General features: G+C 44.4%; 1 protein-coding gene across 1 annotated transcript in view; it reads left to right on the top strand.

Annotated features, from left to right (window-relative positions):
• Nucleotides 1-21,322: 21,322 nt before the first annotated feature.
• The window catches only part of Pla2r1 (phospholipase A2 receptor 1), a 128,641-nt gene continuing 126,524 nt past the window's right edge, over nt 21,323-23,439 (top strand). The window contains exon 1 of the mRNA XM_051167079.1: nt 21,323-21,560. Within this exon, the coding sequence (XP_051023036.1) occupies nt 21,428-21,560 (133 nt within the window). The 5' untranslated portion in view covers nt 21,323-21,427. The remainder of the gene's footprint in view (nt 21,561-23,439) is intronic.

The following is a 23,439-nucleotide window of genomic DNA, read 5'->3' on the forward strand; positions in this document are numbered from 1 at the left end:
TTCCTGAAATTTGTGGATAAATGGATTGAGCTAGAAATGATCATAATGAGTGAGTTAACCCAGAAGCAGAAAGAATCAAATGGTATATACTCACTTATATCTGCATACTAGCCCAAGGGGCATGTGCCACGAAAGCCTTCGCTTACCAGGAAACTGGGACAGAGGGAGGACATCCTATTGGGACTCTAAATGAGAGAAGCATGGGAGAATAGCAAAGTAGAAGGATCCAGAGGGTCCTAGAAACCTACAAGTAGAACATTATGATAGGCAGATTTGGGCCCAGGGGTCCCGCTCAAACTAAAGCACCAGCCAAGGACAATACAGGCGGTAAACTTTAAGCCCCTTCCCAGATCTAGCCAATGGTCAGAATATTCTCCACAGTTGAGTGGAGAGTGTGATATGACTTTCTCACGTACTCTGGTGCCTCACATTTGACCATGTCCCCTGGAGGGGGAGACCTGGTGGCACTCAGAGGAAGGACAGCAGGTTGCCAAGAAGAGACTTGATACCCTAATTGTTGTCACACATATGAATGTGTGTATATATGTATATATATATACCTAAATACAACCTTCTCAGACTGTGTAACGTCACTTGTATGCACATGTTTTCAGAGCTGACCATTTGGTATGGGATATTTTGGTATGGGGTATGTGCTCTTTTCTGAGGAAGACTCTTTCTCCCTCTCCAGATTTCCTGAGTTGCTGGTAGTTCTCTGTTTAAGGTCTCATGAGCTTTCCCTCATTCACCTTAACATGCATATTGCTATCATCCTTATTCAGGTCTTGCTAATGCAGCTATGTTGAGACTTCACGGGTGTAGCTTCTGACGTTTCTAGGAGACACAATTCCACAGCAAAGTCGCTGTTCCTCTGGCTTTGACGATTTGTCAGCCTTCCCTTCTGCAGTGATCGCTGATTCTTAGGTGCAAGAGATGTATCAGTTGGGACCAAAGTCCACAACTGTGCACTTTGATTGGTTGAGGTTTTCTATAATGGTTTCCATCTGTTGCAAAGTTTCCTTGATGAGGGGTGAAGACTACACTCATCTTTGTGTATAATGATAAATATATAGAATATAGTTAAGGGTTGAGCTGGTTTGGTAAAGTGGCAGTTGTAGGTTCTCGTCTGAGATCCCTGACACCACTAGCTCTGGTTGGCTGGCTAGGTTTCCTTTATACTGAGAGGGTCGTAGATCTAATTAGAGAGTTGTTGTTCACCACTAATGTATGTGTACCACTACTGCACCCTCAGGGTTAACATGTCACGTTACTCCTTGTTGTAGCTCATTGGTGTCATATCTGGGTAGAATTGTTGGTTTCTTCCCTCCTTTTGAAGCTGGCATAGTGCTTTCTGGTGCCATGAAAGGTAGTCTTCAGGGAGGAGGCTTTCCGGTCAGTTCTAACTCAAGGGCCTCTGCACCCTGTGTCTGAAGCACATGGTCTCTTCATCAATAGGGATTTATCTTCTACCTGTGAGGAGCTATTTCTTAGAGACTAAAGCCCCAAATTCTATAAATCCAATACCTGCTGTTATTTTGAATACCGCTTAGAAAGTCATCTTTCATCTTAATTTTTCCATCTGTAAGATGGCGACAATCTTTGTCTCTTCAAGCTCCCTTTAACTATCTTTAACACACAGTATATTAATTCAACAAATATTTATTTCATGTCCAACATTCTCCCTATGGCTATGGCTATGTTGTGAGCACTCACCAGAACAGTATCTAATCTTCCCAGTGGGGGAGATGATAATATACAAGTAAGTAGATAGTGTTGGGATGGTAGACACGTTCCTGTTTATCTCACATCTACTAGGCCACACCAACCTCCCAGGTCTGTGCCTGAACTAACCATAGCACCAAATGCCATCATCCTCTTGGCAGCAAGAATCAGCTGCCACGGTTCCTCTACCAGATTGGCTTTGCCAGTTGCTGTACTAAAGGACCCACAATGCAGGAGGGTTAGCACCCAAAGGAGGCATGCAAATACCCAAGAAGCAGAGCTGGGAAGGAAGCCGAGCCACCAGCAGCAGTTTCTGGGAATGACGTCACCAGTATCCTACAGCTCCACTGTGTGTTTGCCATCTCTTACTCCTTGCTGCGCTTTCCTTGTTCCCTGGCATAGCACCTCCAAATAGGGCACTAGCACAGACTTTTGCTTCCAGCCCTTATTTTATGGAGTGCTTGAACTAAAACAGCTTAGTGGTGCTGAGAACTATGCAAAACAGAAGACGGACATAAAGCCATGCCATGATGTGTGAGGAGGCACCAGCAGCCACTGTTCAAATTTGTGCGCAGAGACCTGTGTAAAAAGAGAGTGAGCAAGTACAAAGGCCCCAGGAGTCATACCTAAGAGAGAACAAGGTGAACTGGGGAGAAAGAAGAACAACTACACGCAGGGGAAAAAAAAAAAAAAAAAAAAAAAGAAGGAACCAAATGACTTAACTGGACTGTCAAAAAACAAAAACACTATTTTGGAGACATGGTACTTTGTATTTCTTAAGCTTTGCAATTCCCAGGACTGCTGTTCTGTGATGGCAGCTACAGGAACACAGTTCAAATCAACTGCCAGACAGATTCCTTAAAAAAACAGACCCCTGTTTTTATTTAAGCACAGTACTTAACACACAAGATGGCCTGATCTCCACTCACTATTGCAGTTAGTAGGTGACTCTCAAAGGTTACATGACAGCCTCAGAAAAGGCTAAGTATTCTCATTTCTCCCTTTTACTTTCTAGAAAAGAAATAACTGTAGTTTATTTGGGTTTTGTCATTGTTTCAGTGGTTGGGAGTAACGGCCACGGCAACTGTCAGAGGCTCTTTTATATTTTAAAGGACCTAGATGAGAAGGAAATCAAACTTCCAAAAAAAGAATGCAATGCTAGGCCAAGCTGAAGAGTACATCACTGAGCCAACGAGAAGAGAAGAAGGAAACAACTTGTTTGGCTGGGTTTGGAGAAGTCTAGAAAATTTAGGGAAAGGAAAGAAAAAATTCCTGTGCATAGAGTGATACTGAGAATGCAACACGAGGGTGAGAGGCAGTTGGCTACTTATTTTTAATATGCTCATGCTTTTGAGACAGTTAACCCCTCAATACCCCAGCAGGCAGGTCTAGCTCTTTGATAAGAGCAGGAAGGTCAGTTATTTGGGGGGTTTCGGTCAGTGTGATGACTTCCATTTCCTCTTCAACACCAGAAACAAGTGTGTCCTGAAATATTCCTCTGAAACTTCCCGAATAACATGCCTGACCCAGAATAACCTCCCCAGTTAACTGAAAGTCTTCTGATTTTTTTTTTTTTCATCTCTCAGTTGCCTATTTCTTCTAGAGCTTCTTGTAGGCTCCTGGTACTAGAGAAGCAATCCCACTAACAGCTTTGCTGACCCTTCAAAGCATTCACTTGAGCATTGATACAGGCCCAGGTTGTGTCTCCATTGATAAAAACATTTGCATAGCATGGGCAAAGTCCTGGGTTCAATCCCTAACAGCCCACCCCACCCCCAGAAAATGATGATTTATAAATATTCTGTGCCATTCTTACAAATCTAGATAATGAAATACACCTATAGAGGAGAAACAGGGACTACCCGAAATGTTCTAAGTAGAAATACTTTCATTAGAATTCATCACACTACAACAGAGTCTAGTCAACACAACTCAAAAGCAAGAAAACTTGTCTGTCACATTACCATGGCTCCCTTAACAAGTCAGTTGGGCTGAGAAGTTCTGACAGGAAGTGGAGCAACTCTGGATGAAGCTATCGGTAGAAAGGTGGTAATGGTTGAGTGCCCCGCCCCCACCCTTGGTTCCTTTGTGTTGCACACTACATGGGGCTGCCCTCTGTGATGCTGACCCCGCCCCCACCCATGCAGAGTCACTGTGCACCAAGAAAAGGCTAGGAAACCTGATCTTTTATACTGTCCCACTGGGTTGCACAGCCAGCAAGAGGGAAACTGAAACTCAGGAGTCTTCCAACCCATGCACTTTTCTGTAGCTATGTCAAAGGGGAACCGGGAACCCAAGGACACCAGTTTGGACGCCTCGCATTCTTTTGGTGTCACTGATAACTGCAAGGTTTAACAAATCCCATAGAGGATTTTGTTGGCATTGTGATCTCAATCTTTGCAGTTTCCAAGAATGAGTTACATGAAGGAATTTACTGCTCAGATAATGTTTATTGGGTTAAGCCTAAAATGTGTTGACATTTGTGGTTTGCATATCAGTGGGTTCTATTCCAGGCCAAGAGCTGCAGATACTATCACGGAACCCTATTGTTTGTCATAGCTGACTAGTTGAAAAGTCATGCCTATTTCTTTCATCCAGGTGGCTTCACTGTGTCAAATACAAGGGAGTGTGTATACAGAAATACATACGTATGGAAGAATGAGATTAGAGAGTTAGAGGAATTTTCCCAGAGTAACTGAGTCCCTAAATGGCAAAGGTGGGACCAAAACCTGAATACGCCTGAATGCAGACCCCTCAGTCTTCAGCTCCTTGCTATTCTGACATCCTTGAAGTCAGGGACACACACACACACACACACACACACACACACACACACACACACACTATTTAATTTGTCCCTTTTGTGCATGAGAAAGGTGTTACCCTTAAGCTGCTCTGTAGAGTTTGTCTTAAGTTAGTGCTTCCAGGTGCAGTAATGGAGTCACAGTGGTCAATGTAGACTTAACCTTAAGATTATAGTGAAATTCAATGATGAAATAAAGGCCTCTTCGGGGGAATGTTCTATGGCCAATATGTTAAGGACATGGGGTGTGGGAGTGTCCTGCACAGTTATGCTATAACCATGCCTTCTATTCTTTAAGTCAGGCCAGGCCAGGCCCTCCACTATGGACTTCTGCTTAGGCATCAGGTTTCATTTCAGTTTCATGAGTCCTGGAAGGAGGCGTAGACTGTTCCGGAGGCAGGGCTCTTATGTGTTATGCGAGCTACATTTCTGATGCTGTGATAAAACACAGTGACCAAGGCCACTTCTAGGAGTTTATTTTTCCATTATAGTTCGAGAAGGGTAAGAGTCCATCGTGGCTTGCAGGTGTGGTGGCCCGAACTGGAAGCCGAGAGCACACCTCTTTGAACACCAGCATGAAGCAGAGAGAACCAATTCCATGTAGCTGGAGGCTTTTAGCCTCAAAGCTCACCACCAGGAGCATCCTCCTTGTAGAAAAGCCACATCTCCTATACTTCCCCAAACAGCATGACCTACTGGGAGCCTTGGGTTCAAATCCCAGAGTCTATAGAGGACATTGCTCATCCAACCCCCATACATGGCAGGAATCTACTCATAGCAAAGACTGTGTCTCCACAGAGCAGCATCGATGCTACTGTTTTATGTTCAAATGGGTAGACTTGGTTGTCTTAGGAGACAGTCCCTGCCTATACCATCATCCTTGAGTGCCTGCTCTGCCACCCTGCTGCCTTCCCTGCTCTGCTTCAGGGGCTGGTGCCAATGGAAACATGTTCCAGCATAGAGGACCTGACCTGCCTGCCACGAGATGTTGAAGGGGAAAGTGAGCCATGTACCCAATGTTCCTCTTTGCTGGCTGATGGGCCGGAAGAGGCAGGAGGGGTGGGGGTGGGCCAGAAATATGACAGGAACTGTAATCCGAGCCCTTCAGTGCGAGTGGTTCTTAAGCCCTTGTCTTTACGGTCTCTCATTTTGTCTCCCCAAAGCTACTGGAGACAGGACAGAAATGGACCTTTTAAAGACTTTTAGTTACCGTAGTAATTTGTTTTAAAAGATCTTCTTGCTTTCCTTTTGATGCTGAGGGCACGGCCAGGAGTACGCTCAGGCTTTGGGAGATGCTTGCCACTGGTGTCCTCTGCTATGGTAAAAAGAAGTTCTGGTTGGGCCCCAGTGAAATTGCCAAGGCAAATCACCTCAGCAGATCTAGAAGCTGATCGAAGGCCAGGTGAGCATCCATAGGCCTGTGACTGTCCATGCCTGACTCGATGCCAGAAAACACCATGGACAAGAAAGCATATGGGCATAGGAAGGCCATAGCCTACTCCAGTGCCTGCTACAGTGGCTCGGATGAGAAGGATACAGATCCTGTGTGTTAGGAGCTACGGTGACTCTAAGAGATTGACTGTCATGTGCACCAAACATAACCTCTGTCTGAAGGGGAAGTAGAATGTGTTTAAAGAAAAAAAAGCAGATTCTCATAAACACTTCCACACACTGAAGGCAGACAGATGTTGCAAGAGGCTCTTGGTTGACTAGGCCCAGCCTTGAAGGTCTAAGACTAAGCAAGCGTGCAAGCCCATGCCATGAGGAGCGATTGAGTCATCAAGACTCTGCCCAAGAAGGAAGAGAACAAGAGATGGAAGCTCCTTTCTCAGGTCTGTATAGTGGCCTCAATGACAGATCATATGCATTAGTCATTAAAATAAAAAAGACTGAAGACTCTGAGAGTAGGGGTGAGGAATATCAGGTGTTTTACCCACTAAGAAATAGCTCACTGGGTAAGACACTTGTCATACAGGCATGAGAATCAGAGTTCCAGTTCCCACTGGAAGGCCAGGTCGGGCTGGAGGCCATCTGTAATCCCAGCACCCTAGACACACAGCCAGGGCTCCCCATGCTAAGCTGGCCAGACAGAAATGCCAAGGTAAGTTCAGTGAGAGGGTCTGCTTCCATGTATAATGTAGAGAGCAGTCAAGAGCAATCAAACCTGATATCAGCCTCAGGTTCTCCACATGCATGTATGCCCATACATGCAAATGTACATGCACACACACATCATACATGTATACATAGAATGAAATTAGAATTAAAGAGTTGTTTAGTCTATATTCTGGAAAATGCATGAATTTGGCTATAACCACCTTTATGAAATGTCTTACAAGGTTTTTGGGAAGCATTTTAATACTACCAATAACCTTAATAGTTATTCTATCATTTCTATCATTAACAAAATTTCATTAAAATTTTTTCGTGTCTCTTGTTTATTCATTTTCTTCTGTAACAAATGACTAGATTCTACTATCTTCCCACAGATTACTATTGGCTTTATAAACATTATAGTGGAATAATGAAAGTTTAAATTAAATAGGTGGTTAAATGTAGTTTTTGCTTACTCTCAGTATATTAAATATCCATTTCATCAATTCAAGAAGTGTGTCATATTTTAGAACCTTTTTTATGAGGAAGATAGAGTTGAGAGAATCGATATAAACAGCGGAAGATTGGAAGCATTGAGCATAATAAAAGATATGAACTTGTTATCAAGACAAAAAAAGAAAATATACAATGTTTTTCTCTGAAGCTTCCTTGGTCTTAGTCACATTGTGTTCAGTCACTGCTTGATATAATCAAATCTAATATTAATTTAAGAGATAACCAACCCATACTTAATAAAAGTCTGTGATTCATTCAAAACCTGAAATGGTCTCAGTGCACAGTAATGCAGAAAAGCATACATATAATTTTTATGCCGTAGTTGTAAGTCAACTTTCTCATCATGCAGAGGGTTGTTTAATATCCTAGGCCTAAAAGGAACTGGCAACTGGCTGTGAATACTGATTGTGTTTCAGTGTCACATACTGAGAGGGTCACAAGAGAAAAATAGCAACCTAGTGGATACCTGGATCTGTGTTCTGTCTCTACCCACTCCGTAGAGTTGCTGTGAGAACTGCATGGCATATCAAAGCTGCTGGCATAAGAGACTCAAAGCATTAGTGACAATTATGATCTGAGTGCACCCTATGTTCACCCTGCTAGGAACAGGGCAGAATACCTAAGGTTGGGGCATTGGGCAAAAGAGGAAGCTGGGAGGTAAACACAAAGCAAGAATCAAGAAAGATCATGAACCATGTGACAAGCAGGAGCTAGAAAGTATTTGAATAGTGCAAGAGGCTTCAAGCCTTCTGAGTATTGTAACCGTAGATGTTGTCCATGCAATTCAGGTTGAACGTTTAAAGTTCCTTATTCATACCCACTGGCTACTAATACTTAGAATGGTTTGGGACTTCAAGGGCGGACATATTGGATATGACAAAGGAAACGACTAAGTGGTGTTTCACAAATTAGCATTTATGGTCCCTTAGAGGCCGTTGCTCAATTCTAAGAGCAATTGTACAACCCCATATCTTACTCGGTTTCTCCCTGGCTAGTCTTCCCAGAGGGACAGCCCCACAAAACAAATCACAGACTTTTCTGAGAAATGAGATGCTGCTGAGAAAATTGTGGGGGACAGAGTGAAGGAATGTAGGTCATGAGGGGCCTACAGGCAAAACTAATAATACAGATGGAGTTCACCCCGCCACAGCTATTTATGAAAATAAAGAGCACAAGTGACAGAGCTCAGATTTGCTTGTTTTCAAGCACACAAGTCAGGGCCAGTTCAGATTTGGGGTCAGTCCTTCCAGTAAACAATCACGTTTACTAACAAAGAGGGACTCAGCTGAAGAGAATGCACAAGTCAAAACACAGAAAGATTTGGCAAAAAAAAAAAAAAAAAAAAAAAAGGCTGCACAGGTTTCAGCAGCTCACACAGGTGAGTCACACCCATCCCCGCAGGTCCCCAGACCAAGGACCAGGGAAAATCCCAGAAGGTGGAGTGCTTTCATCACACTCACAGAGTTGGGGGGGGGGGGGTGGCTTAGACAACACAGCTGGGCTTGTGACTTAATTTAAGCTCGTCAGACCTTGACCCAGCCCATAGAGTGGAGACACACCAACCCTAGATTTGGAAATAAAATTTCTCAGAAAGTGAAAAGCCAACTGAAGCGCAGGTGGAAATGATGCAATAGGCCATCCGAGGACAGGGCTCTGATAGAACATTCCAACAAAGACCAATTGATGAGGAGAGGGGATCAGTGGAGGGCTAGTGGTCTTCATGGGGCCTGGGAAAGAGCAAGAAGTCCAAAACAGGTCTTGGAGCTGAAATTTAGCACGGGAATGGAGAATTTGTTAGCTATACAAAATTTAATGAAGAAAATTTTGTCATATCGGCAAAAAGCATTTGAATATCTCATAGATGCAGTAGCAATATTTGACAAAGCAACGTCCATTCCCGATAGACTCTCTCAGGAAACGAATTAGAGTGGGTAGGAGCAGTAAGCGGAGAAGGGAGTGGACCAGTTATGTTAGTGGTGAAAGGCCTGTGTTACAAGGTCACAAACAGAACAATGAATGTCCATATTTAACTACTCCCACTCAAAATAACCAATATGATCAGGCAGAGAATTTGATGGATCTACAAAAATGGTAGGAGGGAAAAAAGCAAGATTGCATGATATAAGATTAATATTAAAAAATAAGATTAATATTCAAAAATCAATTGTGTTTCTATATGCTGGAAACACATAATTTTAAAAATCTGAAAATTGAAGCTATTTATGTCAGTGAAAATAATCTAAAAATAGTTTTGACAAAAGATGTAAAAAGTTTGGACATAGAAATGCTAAACAAGCCAAGGGATGCCTTGACATCCCAGCATTGGGAGGCTGAAGAAGGCAGATCACAAGGTGGGAGCCAGCCTTGGCTACATGCTGAGTGTCTTTTCAAATGAAAACAACAAACAACAAACATACAAAAGCACCTGTAAAACATTGCTGAGGAAAATTAAAGAAATCTAAATAAATGGATAGATTTTTTTTTTACTTGTGATATCAGAAGATTTAATATTGTTAAGATACCATTTTTATCTCAGATTGATCTATAACCCAATGCAATCTTAATTAAAAATCTCAGCAAGCTTTGGGTAGAAGAAACCAACAAACTGATTCTAAAATTAAAACAAGAACACAAACAACTTTAGAGTTAGCCAAACACTTAAGGGGGCGGAGGGCACCAAGCTAGAGGATTAGCAGGTCCTGGTTGCACTACGCAAACAGGTGAGGGATGGGGCATCATTCAGAAACAGACACATAGAGGCAGCTCTGTTTTGTTTGAGCAGAGTTTCACTGTGTAGCCTTGGCTGTCCTGGGACTCTCTCTGTCGACCAGGCTGGCCTTGAACTCCGAGATCTGCCTGTCTCTGCCTCCCAAGTGCTGGGATTAAAGGTGCATGAGCACCACTATGGTGCTTTAGACAACTCATTTTAAGTGATATTTTGTTAACTCTGAGAATTCCATACATGCATAATGTACTTTGGCCGTAATCACTCCTTACTTCTCTTACTCACACACACACTGAGTCCAGCTTGTCCTTTCTATACACACACACTTGAGTATGCAGACATCCAGGGTGCGTGGTTGACCTATCAGACACAGCCCTTAAAACAAAAACAAAAACAAAACCCTGACCCTCCCTCCCCTAGCAGTCACCAACTATCAATAGCTCCTCAGCTAGGGCTTGGGACTCAGGGCTCAGGACTGCTCTCTTTTAATCAACTAAGTGGAGGCAAGACAGTCTGCTGAGTTCATGTGTCAGAATACTTGGAGAATTATATGAAAAATGAAACTTCACAACAAATGCAAATCTCAACTCCAAAGGAACTGCGCGAGCCTAACAGTAAATCTGAAAACGTAAAGCATTTTGGAAAAGAAAAAAATAGGGGAAAAACTTTATATCCTTGGGCTAAAGATTCCTTAGATTCAAAAGAATGAACCATAAAAGAAGGAATGCATAAACCATACTTCACCAAAACCAAATGAATGAATGGACGAATGGACAAAAAGCCTAGCACCCCTCAATAGATAATATAAAGAGGAGAGACTATAACCCACAGACTTATATTATTTTCAAATTGTATATCAAGTAAGGGACTTATATGCAGAATAAATAACAAAAAACACGTCTTCTCAGAACTCAGTGAAAGAATTCAATTGGGGAAAAGGAGGGTTTTGAACAGACACTTTACCAAAGAAAATAAATAGGTAACAAATGAGCACATGAAATGGCCTCCAAAATCATTCATGCCTAAAGAAATGTGCATGTAGACCCCAGGGAAATGTCACCATGCTCCTAGCAGAATGGTTAAAATTGAGATATAAGCCATACCAAGGGCTGCCACATATACTAATTTCCTGGGCACTCTCACAACACAACATATCTATCAAAGGGTGGCTTAAACAATAGCACTGAATTGAAGGCAGAAATGCGAGGACAGAGAGGTGAGGGTCTTTTGAGAGCTATGGCGACCCTGCTGGGAGCGTCTCCTTAGCTTCCTTCTAGGGAGTGGTGGGTGGTTATCGGTCTCCCTTGGTTTGCAGCTGCATCACTCTCATCTCTGCTTGATGGTTCCCTTTTTGATGTTTGTCTCTGTTTCCGATTTACCCCGAGTGTGTGTGTGTGTGTGTGTGTGTGTGTGTGTGTGTTGGTGGAGAGCTATGGGATAGGTGTCTACCTCAAGCACTTTTAAAATTATATTTATTTATTTATTTATCTATATGAGTGTTGTATTTGCATGTATGACAGAAGAGGGCATCAGATCCCATTACAGATGGTCATGAGCCACCATGTGGCTGCTGGGAGCAGACAGTGCTCTTAACCACTGAGCCATCTCTCCAGACCCCCTTAAGCACTTTTAATCTCAGTTTTGAGCTGGGTCTCTTGCTGAACCTGGAGCCCCAGGGATCTTGCGTGAACAGATGCATGGGATGGAGTCTGGCTTTAGGAGGATGTTGGGCATTGAGCTCAGAGCCTCGTGTTTGCAGAGCAAGTACTTTGCCAACTGCACCGCCGTAGTTGCCTCCCAACTTGCCCTTTTGATAGGGCAGTCATACTGGATTATGGATCTTTGAGTGACCTCACCGTAACTTGATAATAGACCATATTTCTAAAGTGGCATTAATAGGTACTCAGTGCTAGGACTTCAACATCTAGAGGGACCCAGCTCAACCCACACAAGTTAAAGGGAAGAAGTTAAAGGACTGGAATTCTCAGACACTATTAGCAGGAATGTAAATTGTGCTACTTTGGAAAATGATGTAGTGATTTCTTTTTTCTTTTTCTTTCTTTCTTTCTTTCTTTCTTTCTTTCTTTCTTTCTTTCTTTCTTCTTTCTTTTTCTTTCTTTCTTTTCTTCTTTTCTTTTCTTTCTTTCTTTCTTTCTTTCTTTCTTTCTTTCTTTCTTTCTTTCTTTCTTTCTTTCTGCCTGTCATAGTTCCCAAATGACCACATGTCTAATCTACTCCGCCTCCTTCACTCTGAACCTTGGTGTCTTGAATTGTTTAGAATAAAACTTCACCGAGTCTTCAACTTTGGAACACAACAAGACAGGACAAGTGGAGACATCCATACCACAGCTTCTCTAGCCTGGATGATAAACGACAGAGCCTCCCTCCAGTGAGATGGCCATGACTGTACTTTGGGAAGCCGGGTTTCTGCCTGGCAGTTGGCTCAGATTTTTTTTCTCATCTTACAGCGACACTGCAAGGCAGCTGATCATTGTTCCACACGTAAAAGGAGAAAGTCAGCCTGGTCATGGGATTTGTCCCAGGACAAGTAAGATATAAATTTAGGAAGATATTTTGGCATCCCATGCTTTGCCTACTATTCTCTACTTCCTTGTTCTCTCCTTCCTGGCTCCTGCCCAATACAAAGATGACAAGACTCCACTTCCATTTGGGAGTCACTTCATTGAATCAAAAGACACCAGCTCCTGGGGCTGGAGAGATGGCTTAGTGGTTAAGAGCACTGTCTGCTCTTCCAGAGGTCCTGAGTTCAATTCCCAACAATCACAGTGTGACTCACAACCATCTATAATGTGATCTGATGCCCTCTTCTGGCATGCAGGTACACATGCAAACAGAGTACTCATATACACATTAAATAAATAAATCTGGAAAAAAAAGATACTAGCTTCTATATTTTATTATTTATATTTAAAAGGCATATTGGTGATTACAGAAGTGATCTTATATGCTTTCCTCAATATTAAAAGGAAGAAGATATTAAAATTACTATAAATTCATTATAGATAGCCGGGTGGTTATGGTGCAAGCCTTTAGTCCCAGCATTCAGGAGGTAGAGGTATTCAGATCTGTGAGTTTGAGGCCAGCTTTGTCTACAGATCTAGTTTCATGATAGCCAAAACTACACAGAGAAACTCTGTCTCGAAAAAACAAAAACAACAAAAAAAATTCATTATAGATGTTAAACATAAATTTATTCCCTTGCCTTCCCTTTATGGAGTGTGTGGGGTGAAAATAGGACCCACAGTGCCCCCAAGATGTCCCAGACACATTGCTTCCTTCAGTGGGGTTCCTGGAGTCAGGCAGCAGCCTCCTCCCTCAGTAGCCACATACCTGCTATGGCTTTCTACGAGTTGTCCTGTGCTCTTTGACTCTAGCACCCCAAATTCTGTGAGGTTTCTTGCTCACTCCATTTCTTTTCCATGCCCTAACCCTTCTCTATTGAGACCCCAACATGATCCACCCTCGTCCGAGCATTAGCATCCATCACCTTCAGAGTATAGAAGCAGCTCCAGTGTCTGCTGCTCACTGCTCCTAGACTGCTCCCTGAACCGGAATCCCTGGGGCCGAGGGGGCCCAGTGAGTACTTGCAGCCTTGGGAGCTCTGCACTCCTCTGCTCATGGGGAGAACTAAGCTCTACTGAACCTGTGCAAGCTTCAGAAGCACATGTGGCAGGCGGCCACGGTCTAGGAGAACTCACCTTTTCATTCACACAGCCGTGCTGTGTGAAGGAAGCGTGGGGGCAGGAGAAGGGGGCCATGGCAGGTACACAAGCCAGCCTGGGCACAACCAATCAAGATGGAGGCTCACCTGAAACTTCTGACTGAGTGGAACTATTTTCTGGCTAAGCACCACGTTCCGGAGATGCTGTTAATGGAATTAAATTAATATAAATTGCTGTTTGGATTATGGTAAAAAAGCTCATTTATTATTTCGCTGCTAAAACTGGCCCTCTGCCTGATGAGTTTTCACCTCGGAGTACTTTAGCAACTGTGGGCACTATGAAAGTACTACAGTGCCGCTAAATCATAACATAAAATAATATTTTGAGCATGCTCTTAAGTGTTTAATAAATACTAGGAGAGAGCTGTTAAATACACATATTAAATAGATCAAAAAACTTGCGTCTTATGTAAGTGAATATTTCCTTTTATCTATGTAGAATTGTCTCTTAATGGGAGCTTATTATATGACGTTAATGGATTGTTCAGGGTAGGGCTTTAGCCATATGTCATGTGACCTCTTCCAGTGTCCTTATCAGAACATAATAAATGCAACATTTGTGTTTCATGGTGTCACTGTTGTGTCCCCTTCACCAGCACTCACCATAACTCAGCCAGGTTATCAATGTCTTTCAGGGATTGCATTATATGCTAGATCTCTGTACCTACCATGTTACAGAAAGGAAACTGAGGCTGGGCAAGGTACAGAGGCTGATCACAGAGCAGATTCTCACCTGGCGGCCTGAACTCCCAACCTCTACCCTGCAGGCACAGTGCACAGAGAGCCTGATTCTTACGAGCCCTCTGCGATTGGCTGCTGCCAAGAAGAAAGAAGGATTTTGGCAATTATCATAGAGCTTTAATGACTTTCCCATGTCACTGGACTAGTAAGTGATAAAGCCAGAAGCCCAAACTGGCCAGCTTGCCTCAGAGTCCCCTCGGCCTGTCACCACTGGACTATTTGCGATTGGAGAGCCAAGTGTTTCAAAACCCAGCACAACCTTTCTCTTTCTAACTCCTTCAAGTCACCCACTCACTTTTCCTGACTGAGTGACGTCAGTCTGGACTAGGCTGGTGTCTACCTTCGCCCCTGCCTATACCTGAACACAGAACAGGGAGGAGAAAACCCACGGGCCACTATAAATGCCTCTCCGGCATCAGAAAACAAGCAAATCTTCCCAAGACCATGCCTTACTTTGTCCCTAAGTTCAATGCATGGACTCATTGGCCTTTACAGAAGTTATGAAACTTGCTTCGAAACACCCACCTCCAGCTGGCAGAGCACTCTATCTCTATTCTCTGTGGCTGTACCTCTACCTTAGTCTGCTTCTAGAAGGTGTCTATTTATCTATCGATTGAGTAGAATTTAAAACAAATCTGGTCATAGTGAAACCATGTAATGGCTTCCTAGTTAGTGGCTTTGGCACCAGCTCGTGTGTTTAGCTTCCAGGCAATACTCAGTCTGATTGCTGTGTGAGGTCTTCAAATGCACTGTGCACATACTCTCCTCTGCCCCCTCCATCTGGAACATTTGTCCAGCCCTTCCTAGCTCTGCTTGGTCTTTCCCACTGGGACCCTATTCCCAATCCCAGGCAACTGGTCACCTAACATCTGATTTCTGTCATTATATATTAATTTACATTCTCTGTGACTAATATAATAGAGCCATAAAGTATGCTGTCTTCTTTGTCTAGTGTCATTCACTCAGCCTAATTTTTCTGAGGTTTAACCATATTACTGCATATATTGAGAGTTCATTCTTTTAATTTTTTTTTACAATTGTGTGTGTTTGTGTGTGTGTGTTTGGAGATACCATAGCACACATGTAGAAGTCAGAGGATAACTTGGAGGAGTTGGTTCTCTTCTACTATGTGGATTCCAGGCATGGCATTCAGGTCTTTAGGCTTGGCAGCAAGCACCTGTGCCCTCTGATCCAATTTGCCAGCTCCAAGAGTTCATTCTTTTTTATTGCAGAGAAATACTCCCTTGTGTGGATATATAGTCAGGTGCCACATAAATCATGGACAGACCACATTTATGGCAGTGGCCCCATGGTGCTAGTTTTTATTGTCTACCTGACAAAAATATGCCATCATCTGAGAAGAGGCATTTCAACGGGAAGATGTCTGAGTCCTAGTGGCTTTGGCATATTCACGGAGCGTTGCCCTGGTGATGATAACTGGCAAGGGCAGCACTGTTGCTTGTGCTTGGACCTTGGACTGTGTAAAAGTGAGCTGAGAAAAAGCATGAATGCAAGTATTCTCTCCCCCACTTTTGACTGGTAATGTGATGAGCTGCTTCAAGTCGCTACTGCCTTGACTCCCCCATAATGATGAACAGCTTGGTATGGCAAGCTAAAAAAAAAAAAAAAAAAAAAAAAAGCTCTTTTTTATATTAAGTGGCTTTTGTCACAGAAAATGGAAAAGAAATGAAAACAAGCCCAATTATCTCCTAGTGATATCATGAACATTTTGCTTAAATATACTTTATGATGGTCTTATAATGATAAAATCAAATAGTGACATCTCTCAGAGCATACGTCATTGTTCAGCAAATTATGGCATTACTGGTGCCAATTTTTCATGCATTTCTTGATAAACTTTTGTATTGTTTCTAGTCTTTGATTATTTTTAATAAAGCTACTATAAAGATTAATGCATAAATCATGTAGGATGCATGCTTTTTTTTTTTTTTTAAGCAAATATCCAGGGGTATCACACAGTAGTTGAACTAGTTGAATAATGTTCCCAAATCTGTCCACTGGGGCATCAGAGTGTGAGGGGTTTTTTTGGCAGCAAGAGTCTTTGCAGATATAATCACTTAGGATGGGGCCATGCTAAGTCAGGATACATACTGACTCCAGTGACTGGTACCCTTATAAAAATGCCAAATGAAAAGTGCAGAGATACCCAGGGGTGAAGGATATGTGACAACAGGGGCAGAGTAGAAGATGTCATGATGCAAGTAGAAGAAAGCGTTGACTATGGCTGTCAGCAGCCACTCACAGCCCCTGAGCTTCACGCCTTTGAGCCCTTGTACTGCAATGCATTCCACATGCCATCCTCTGCTATCACCAGTATGGTTTCCCCTGTGTCTCTCCCCTGGGAGAGACTCCTACTCTGCTCTCTGTGGTGCAGCAACTCATCCATCTGCCTCCCCAGACTTGCTGTCTACAGCTGACTTCTGTGGATTTGCTTGATTGTTGAATCAAGCTGCGTTGGCCAGTGGGGAGCCATAAGAGTAGGCAGACAATAGAAGGCCTTTATTCACTCAGTTTCTTCCCCAGCTGGGTCAGCTGCTCTTAGCTGGTCTCCTGCCCTTTAGATGTCCCCCCATCCCAAGGACTCAGCACTCAGTAGACTCCCATCACCCTTTCTACCCTTGTCCTCCCAGGACTAGGTGTAGAAATGACACAAGTTCCAGCCAGAGATGTGGCACTTTGCTACTCAGTGTGGGCTTCCCTTTTTATTTTATTTTATTTATTTATTTATTTAGCCTGTGTTTGGTAAATAATCACTTGGCTAAATTTCTATTCCAACTTCTCTCACTCTTTCTTCCTAAAATCTTGATTCCTTCGATCCTTAAAACAATTCATTAATTTTGCCCGGAACTACAGCCCATGCATTAAGTGAACTTTAAGTACCCACGTTTTCTAAAATATCTTCTTTACACAATTCAAGTTCTGAACAGCTTTCTCAAGTTTCAAATGACTCCAAATACTTTTCTTTTTAATCTCATCCTTTCTTCCCTCCGTGTCTTCCTTCCCTCCTCCTCCCTCCAGCCCAGGCTTTCTCCTCCTCTCTCCCTCCTCCCTCCAGCCCAGGCTTTCTCCTCCTCTCTCCCTTCTTTCTTTCCTCCTTTCCCTCGCTCCCTTCTTTGACAGTGTTAACACGTGCAGGGTCTAGAAGTGGTGTTTCAGGTTCTTGGCCTCACTCAAGAATGAAATAAAACCTCACACAGACTGGAAAGCAATTAGGAAGCTTTATTCAAAGCAAAGCAATGGTACAGATTAAAAAGGAGTACAGTCCATAGGCTGACAGCAAGCCACACATTGAAGACACTCAAGAGCCTAAGCTACTGTCTCTTTTTATGGAGTCTTAAAAAAAAAAATAGAGGGGCTGGTTACTGTGGTGGCGATCATTAGGTTTAGAGGATAATTTACTGTGTTGAAACGACTTGTTAAAAACAAAATTGTTTTTAGCTTGTAAGCCATGAGGAAGTTGTTCCCATCTCGAGCGTATCCTGTCAGCTAACTCGCCCAAGATCAATGACTTCCCAGCGCAGTTGGGCTATTCTTAAAAACTGCTGATTGTTGCAAAGTCTTTCATGGCCTCTGCTATTTCTGCAAGACAGTGGATTGCAAGATTCACAGACTATCCGCTAAGTTCCGCTTTGGTATGAGCCACCTGTCTGCTTGGATGACCGAGGCATCTGCTGGACATCTGTTACAAAACCAAGCTTTGCCTTCACCTGAACAGCGTATGAGTTAACCTGGCTCCCCAAAATGATAACTTTATGCATTTGGCTTTTAAATTGCTCTAGGTAAGCAGCCAAGGCCTTACCTAGAGAACTCTCAGGCATTGGCCCTGGCCAGTTTTGCTTTTGTTTCAATAAACAGCCTCTATTTTATTAAAATTAAAACTTGAGTCAGACTGATGAATCTGAGTGATCTGAGACCCATAATGTACTAAGGTGTTTAGTTTAGGAGGTTCTTTCTCTACTTTGAATGAAAGATTAGGTGACATAACAAAAAAAAAAAAAAATGTCTGTGTACATGTACCTTCTCATGATTCATCCTCATTTAATTATGTGCACACTCGAGTGTGCATAGTTGTACAAATAGGAGGTTCTCTCTAAAAGCTCAACTTGAAGACAGTTTTGCTTTATGAACTCAGATCCAGTTTGGGCCAAATTAGGCTTTCGGGTCTCCTGCCTGGACAAAGAGGACTGTGGAGCAGAATTACTCTAACTTTGTTGTTAAGGGGGGAAGAAACCTCTGCCGTTATTCAGAGTGGTGTGTGTACGCATCCTGTGTGCAGGTAATGTCTCAGGGTGCCAGGTGCATTATTATTATAAAGGGGTGTATATGTAGCCCGAATAAAGGGGGGTTCCGGGATGCTAAGCTACCCTGCATGTGTGCTTGCCTCATCAGGAGCTCTTGGAGTGTTGGGAGGTGTGGTGTCCAGGAGATGCAAAGAGAAGTGAAATTAAATACGGCCAGTTCTTCAAGGCACTCACAGCCAGGTGAGACATATAAGTAAACAGCTAGCCCAAAGTCAAAAGATAATAAAGATGGACCCTGGTCCATGGGTGCAGAGTCCTGTCCTGGGTGGAGGCAGGAGACATTCCCAGAAACGCAGCACACTGCAGACTCACTCTGAGTCTGCTCTGCTGCCCAGTTTCCTCCCCACATACTCCCAGCTCCTAGAGGTGGGTATCACATCAAGGTAGACTGTGCTAAGCACTCTGCGTCCATTAGCTCATTGACTACACAACAGGCTGAGCAACATCCCACAACGAGCTAACGTTTTCCTCCCCATTCTACAGACAAAGGGCTGGGGAAAGCTAGTCGCAATGCTGACAGGTGGCCACCATTCCACTCCACTGCCCCAGAAAGCTGAAATGGAAATCCAGGAGGAGCACAGTGATTCTTTTTCTCAAAGGCTGAAAACCCCCACGACAAATCTCTGCCTCGAAGACGTATGAAGAAGAAGATGAAGAAAAAAAAAAAAAAAAAAACCGTAGCTCTCTTTGAGTCTTTAACATTGAATAGGATATGCGGTGTCATAGGCCAGGAAGCTGTCCTCACCTCTCTTCATTACGCTAATTGCTCGGAGGATGAAACGTGACTCATTTCTCTCTTTTATCTTCCTCCTAGTCAGGGCTCTGCCACTTTAGAATATTATCTGTACGGACCGAGAAAGGCTCCCGTCTCATTATACAGAGGTTAAAACCGAGATCCTAGCAAGTAAAAGACTTAACCCTGTTGCCTCGTTTCCTGGGGTGCCTGGTGGCTGCTCTTTCCTCCAGCCAAGCACGCATCCTCTCAGATGAGCACTTCATTCTAACAACTTCCTGTCCTGTCCAGCCTCTCCTCCCTCCCACACATCACCCACGTGTTGCGTGACCTTCAAAGCCCCGCCCGGGTCCTCTGGTCCCTCTTCCCTTTAACCTCACTGCCCTGCCTCTCGCCAGAGATTAATTGCAATAACCAACTCTGTTACCTAATTAGGCCACATGCATTGCACCTGCCTGCCACAACTAATGCCAGTCAGCTCGATCGGGGCCAAATCTTCCTACAGTAATGGGGTTCTGAGGCCAACAGAGAGAGAGTCACTGTGGGTGATTGCAGACTGCAGTCTGCTGTACTCGCAACATGCCTTTTCTGCATATTTCCAGGCATAGATACTGACTTCTGCATATACTGGTACAGTATAGATCGGATATACACACTGGGATTTCTCTCATCCTCCTCTCCAGCCTTACTCCTTCCATTTTTTTTCCCCCAAAGGACAACCAGACAGTACCTCATCTTTCCTTAAGCCACGCACTTGACGCCGCCAGCCCCAGGACTTCCCAAGCCTCTCACCATGGCTGAAGTAGGTCACAGAGCTCAAGGCTTATTTCATCCTCCACCAGCGAGCTGCCCAGCTCCCTGCAAGACTAAGCCCCTATCCTCCTTGGACCGTCACTCTTGGCTATATCTTGCAGGCAGAGGCATGTTTCTCGAGTCTAGCACTGTGTTACCCTGTACTTGTCAGTTTTGTCATTGGCAAATTACCCAAGAAAGACAGGTCCTCCTATCGCCTACCATCCTTCCCCATCTGCCTGGGTTCCCTCTTGCTGTTTTACCTCTTGCTGTCCCCCCATCCCCCCCCCATACCCCCACACCCCGCCCCACTGTTTTACCATCCAATGCCAAGGTGTTGCTTATGCAAGGATCTTAAACAAATTGCTCCCTTGTGTATTGAATACTTCCAGTACAGTTAATGCTGGTTATTTGTCAGGGAAAGTAGGCAGTTACAAAGACTGCATCAGGTCAGGGTTTGGAGAGCTTGGTGTCTTGTAGTCATTTGCTGTTGTTTACTAATTTAGGGAGTAAGCTTTGTTAAGGAGCAGCCGTTTACCAAGCCACTCACCTTTCAGACTGTTTTTTGTTTTGTTTCAGCCCTACTGTAGGATATTTGATTAGATAAAAAGATGACCTAAGGAAACAGAAGCCTGGGGTCATTTTAAAATCAGTATAAAGCTGAAATACCAGAGGCCCCTTCTGGTGACTCTGGAGCGATGTTGGAGACCAGGTCGGGCCCCTAGGTGTCTCCTGTGCTCTGCATACCAGAGGCCTGAGTTCCCCGGGCAGCCCTTTCTACTCATCTGCGAGCAGCCAAACTCTTGCAAACTCAGTTGGCAGGTTTCTTCTCCGGGAGAGGGTCAGGTCGCTCACTCTCGGGGGCCCCCAGCAAAGCCGAGAGAGCGAGAGAAGTTTGGGCACTTGTGGCGCCAGGAAGGGAGCCACGCTGCCGCACCAGCCCTGCTTTCTTATAACCCCAAAGGCAGAAGTGTTTGAGCAACACGGCGCCCGGCCCCTCTTCCTCCTCCCTTCCCAAGGCAGTGTGGGCAGGGCGGGGAAAACTCGGCTATTTGCGTCTCCACGCCCAGAGCCCCAAGTGTGCACACTGTGGCCACAAGGGAGGCGAGTTCATTTCCAGGGCTCCGGGGGGTGACGTGGTCCTCGCGAAGGGTGGAGGCTGCTTTTGCCTCCTGCACCCCAGTCTAGTGCGGGAGACACGATTGTGGCCCCGGTGGGGCGCTACCCAAAGTGCCTGATGGTGCAATGGTTAGCGATGTTGCCGCTGCTCTGGCTGCAGCCGCCGCCGCTCCTGCTGCTTCTGCTGGGGGCTCACTCAGGCAGCGCCCAGGATTTGACCCACACCCAAGAACCAGCCCTCGCGTGGCGAGGTGAGTGTCCCCAGCGTCGGGGTCGGGGCAAATTGGCAATCGGAGTCAGGACAGGACTTTCGAGTAGGGGCTGAGGAAGAAAAGTCAGAGCAAGGCGGGGTTTGTATTGTGGTCGCTTTGTGTACTGTCCCAGGGCAGATGGGACAGACCTCCATCCGCGCATCCTCTTGGCCTCCAAATTAGGGCGCGGTCAGGGGCAGGGTCTTTGCTTTCCAGGCTTGCGGGACTATAGGACTTAGGAGGGTAGGAATAGCTTAAAAATGCAAACTTTACAAGAGTTGTTTAGAAGAGTTGTTCGGATAAAGCTGACAAAAAGATGTCTCGTTTCGTTTCCTCCCAAAGGGAGAACTTGGCTCACCGTGTATACAACACGCTGCAGATGACCCCTATAAACACGCCTGTCCGCTCCGCCCCTTGCAGAGGCGGGGCGCCTCATCCAGTCTCTCAGCCGGGTGGACCGCTATGAGATTGGTACAGACACATGCTACCTCCTGCTCCTCGGTTTCTCTAGGCTGAACAATGGATGTATACTATTCCCGCAATCACTGAAAATGAAGCCATACAGCCCAACACACGTGCACAAACGGATACATTGAGCGTAGGTTTGAGCACCAACCATGTACAGTAAGACTCAAAGTGAACAAACACGTAAGGAAACCCAAGGAAAGATCAAAGTCCTGAAGGAGCAACGCAGGAAGGCGTGTCCCAGAACGAATGACTGTAGTGATAAAAAATAAAAAAAAAAGCAAGTAGGTGGCCTTAAACCAGAAGAAGCCTCCTGGCAGCTCCTGTGCACTTTGTCCTAGGAATATCTTTGAGCTAAAGGTATAAAACATGATGTAATCTAGTTCTTTGATCTTTGATTTTTTTTTTTCTTTCAACATACACACACATTTTTCAGATTTTCTTTTCTGGATTGTACTTTTGTCTTTATATCCACCCCCACCCCTAGGCTAAACCACACTGGCGTTTATTCTGAAACAGCCACAGTCAGAAATGTTCTCAAGGTATTGTATGTGCAAACACACACACACACAAACACACACACACAAACACACACACACACATCCTGCAGTTGGCCACTTGGCATCTTAGCACCCCGGTCTTGCCTGGGCTTAAGGGCAGCAGCTCGTGAGACAGGCTGGGACTGAGCCACACAAAGCATGTGCTGGTGATCTTTTGGGTCAGGGTCAGCACCCACTGTGAGCTAATCCCCGTCTATATTTGGCAGACCCAAATCCTGGCCTGAGATAGTAGCTAATGAGACCTTCTTTTCCATAATCAAGGGCACTTTGAAAATTAGAATCACCAGCTCCCTACTGTACTCTCCAGGTACAGCCTGCAAATCTGGAGTTCAAGCCTGTGGGCACAGAGCTTCTTCAAAGGCAGGCACCAGAGTTGATGCACTAAAGGTATAGGAATTCTATACTAACTACCACGCAGGCTCCCCCACCCCAGCCCCCCGCAACCCCATCACCTGTACCAGTGGAATTACAAGTGAATTCTAGACAGGCGTGAAATCAACTTTTTTATTAGCCAAGAAGGAAAACCAAACTATTAATATTGGGGAGAAAATATAACACGGTGTCTGCTTTGGCCTTAGGGTTTATTTTTTTTAATATTTTATTTAATTTTAATTTATGTCTGATTGTGTGGGAGTGTCAGATCTTGGAGTTACAGACAGTTGTGAGCTGCCATGTGGGTGCTGGGAATTGAACCCAGGTCCTTTGGAAGAGTAGGCCGTGCTCTTAATCACTGAGCCATCTCTCCAGCCCTGGCCTTAGGGTTTCTATTGCTGTGATCAACACTATGAGCAAAACCAACTTGGGGAGGAGATCACAGCCCACCATGGAAAGAAGTCAGGGCAGGAACTCAAGTG

The sequence above is a fragment of the Acomys russatus genome, chromosome 24 (genome assembly GCF_903995435.1).
Source record: "Acomys russatus chromosome 24, mAcoRus1.1, whole genome shotgun sequence".
Lineage (NCBI taxonomy): Eukaryota > Metazoa > Chordata > Mammalia > Rodentia > Muridae > Acomys > Acomys russatus.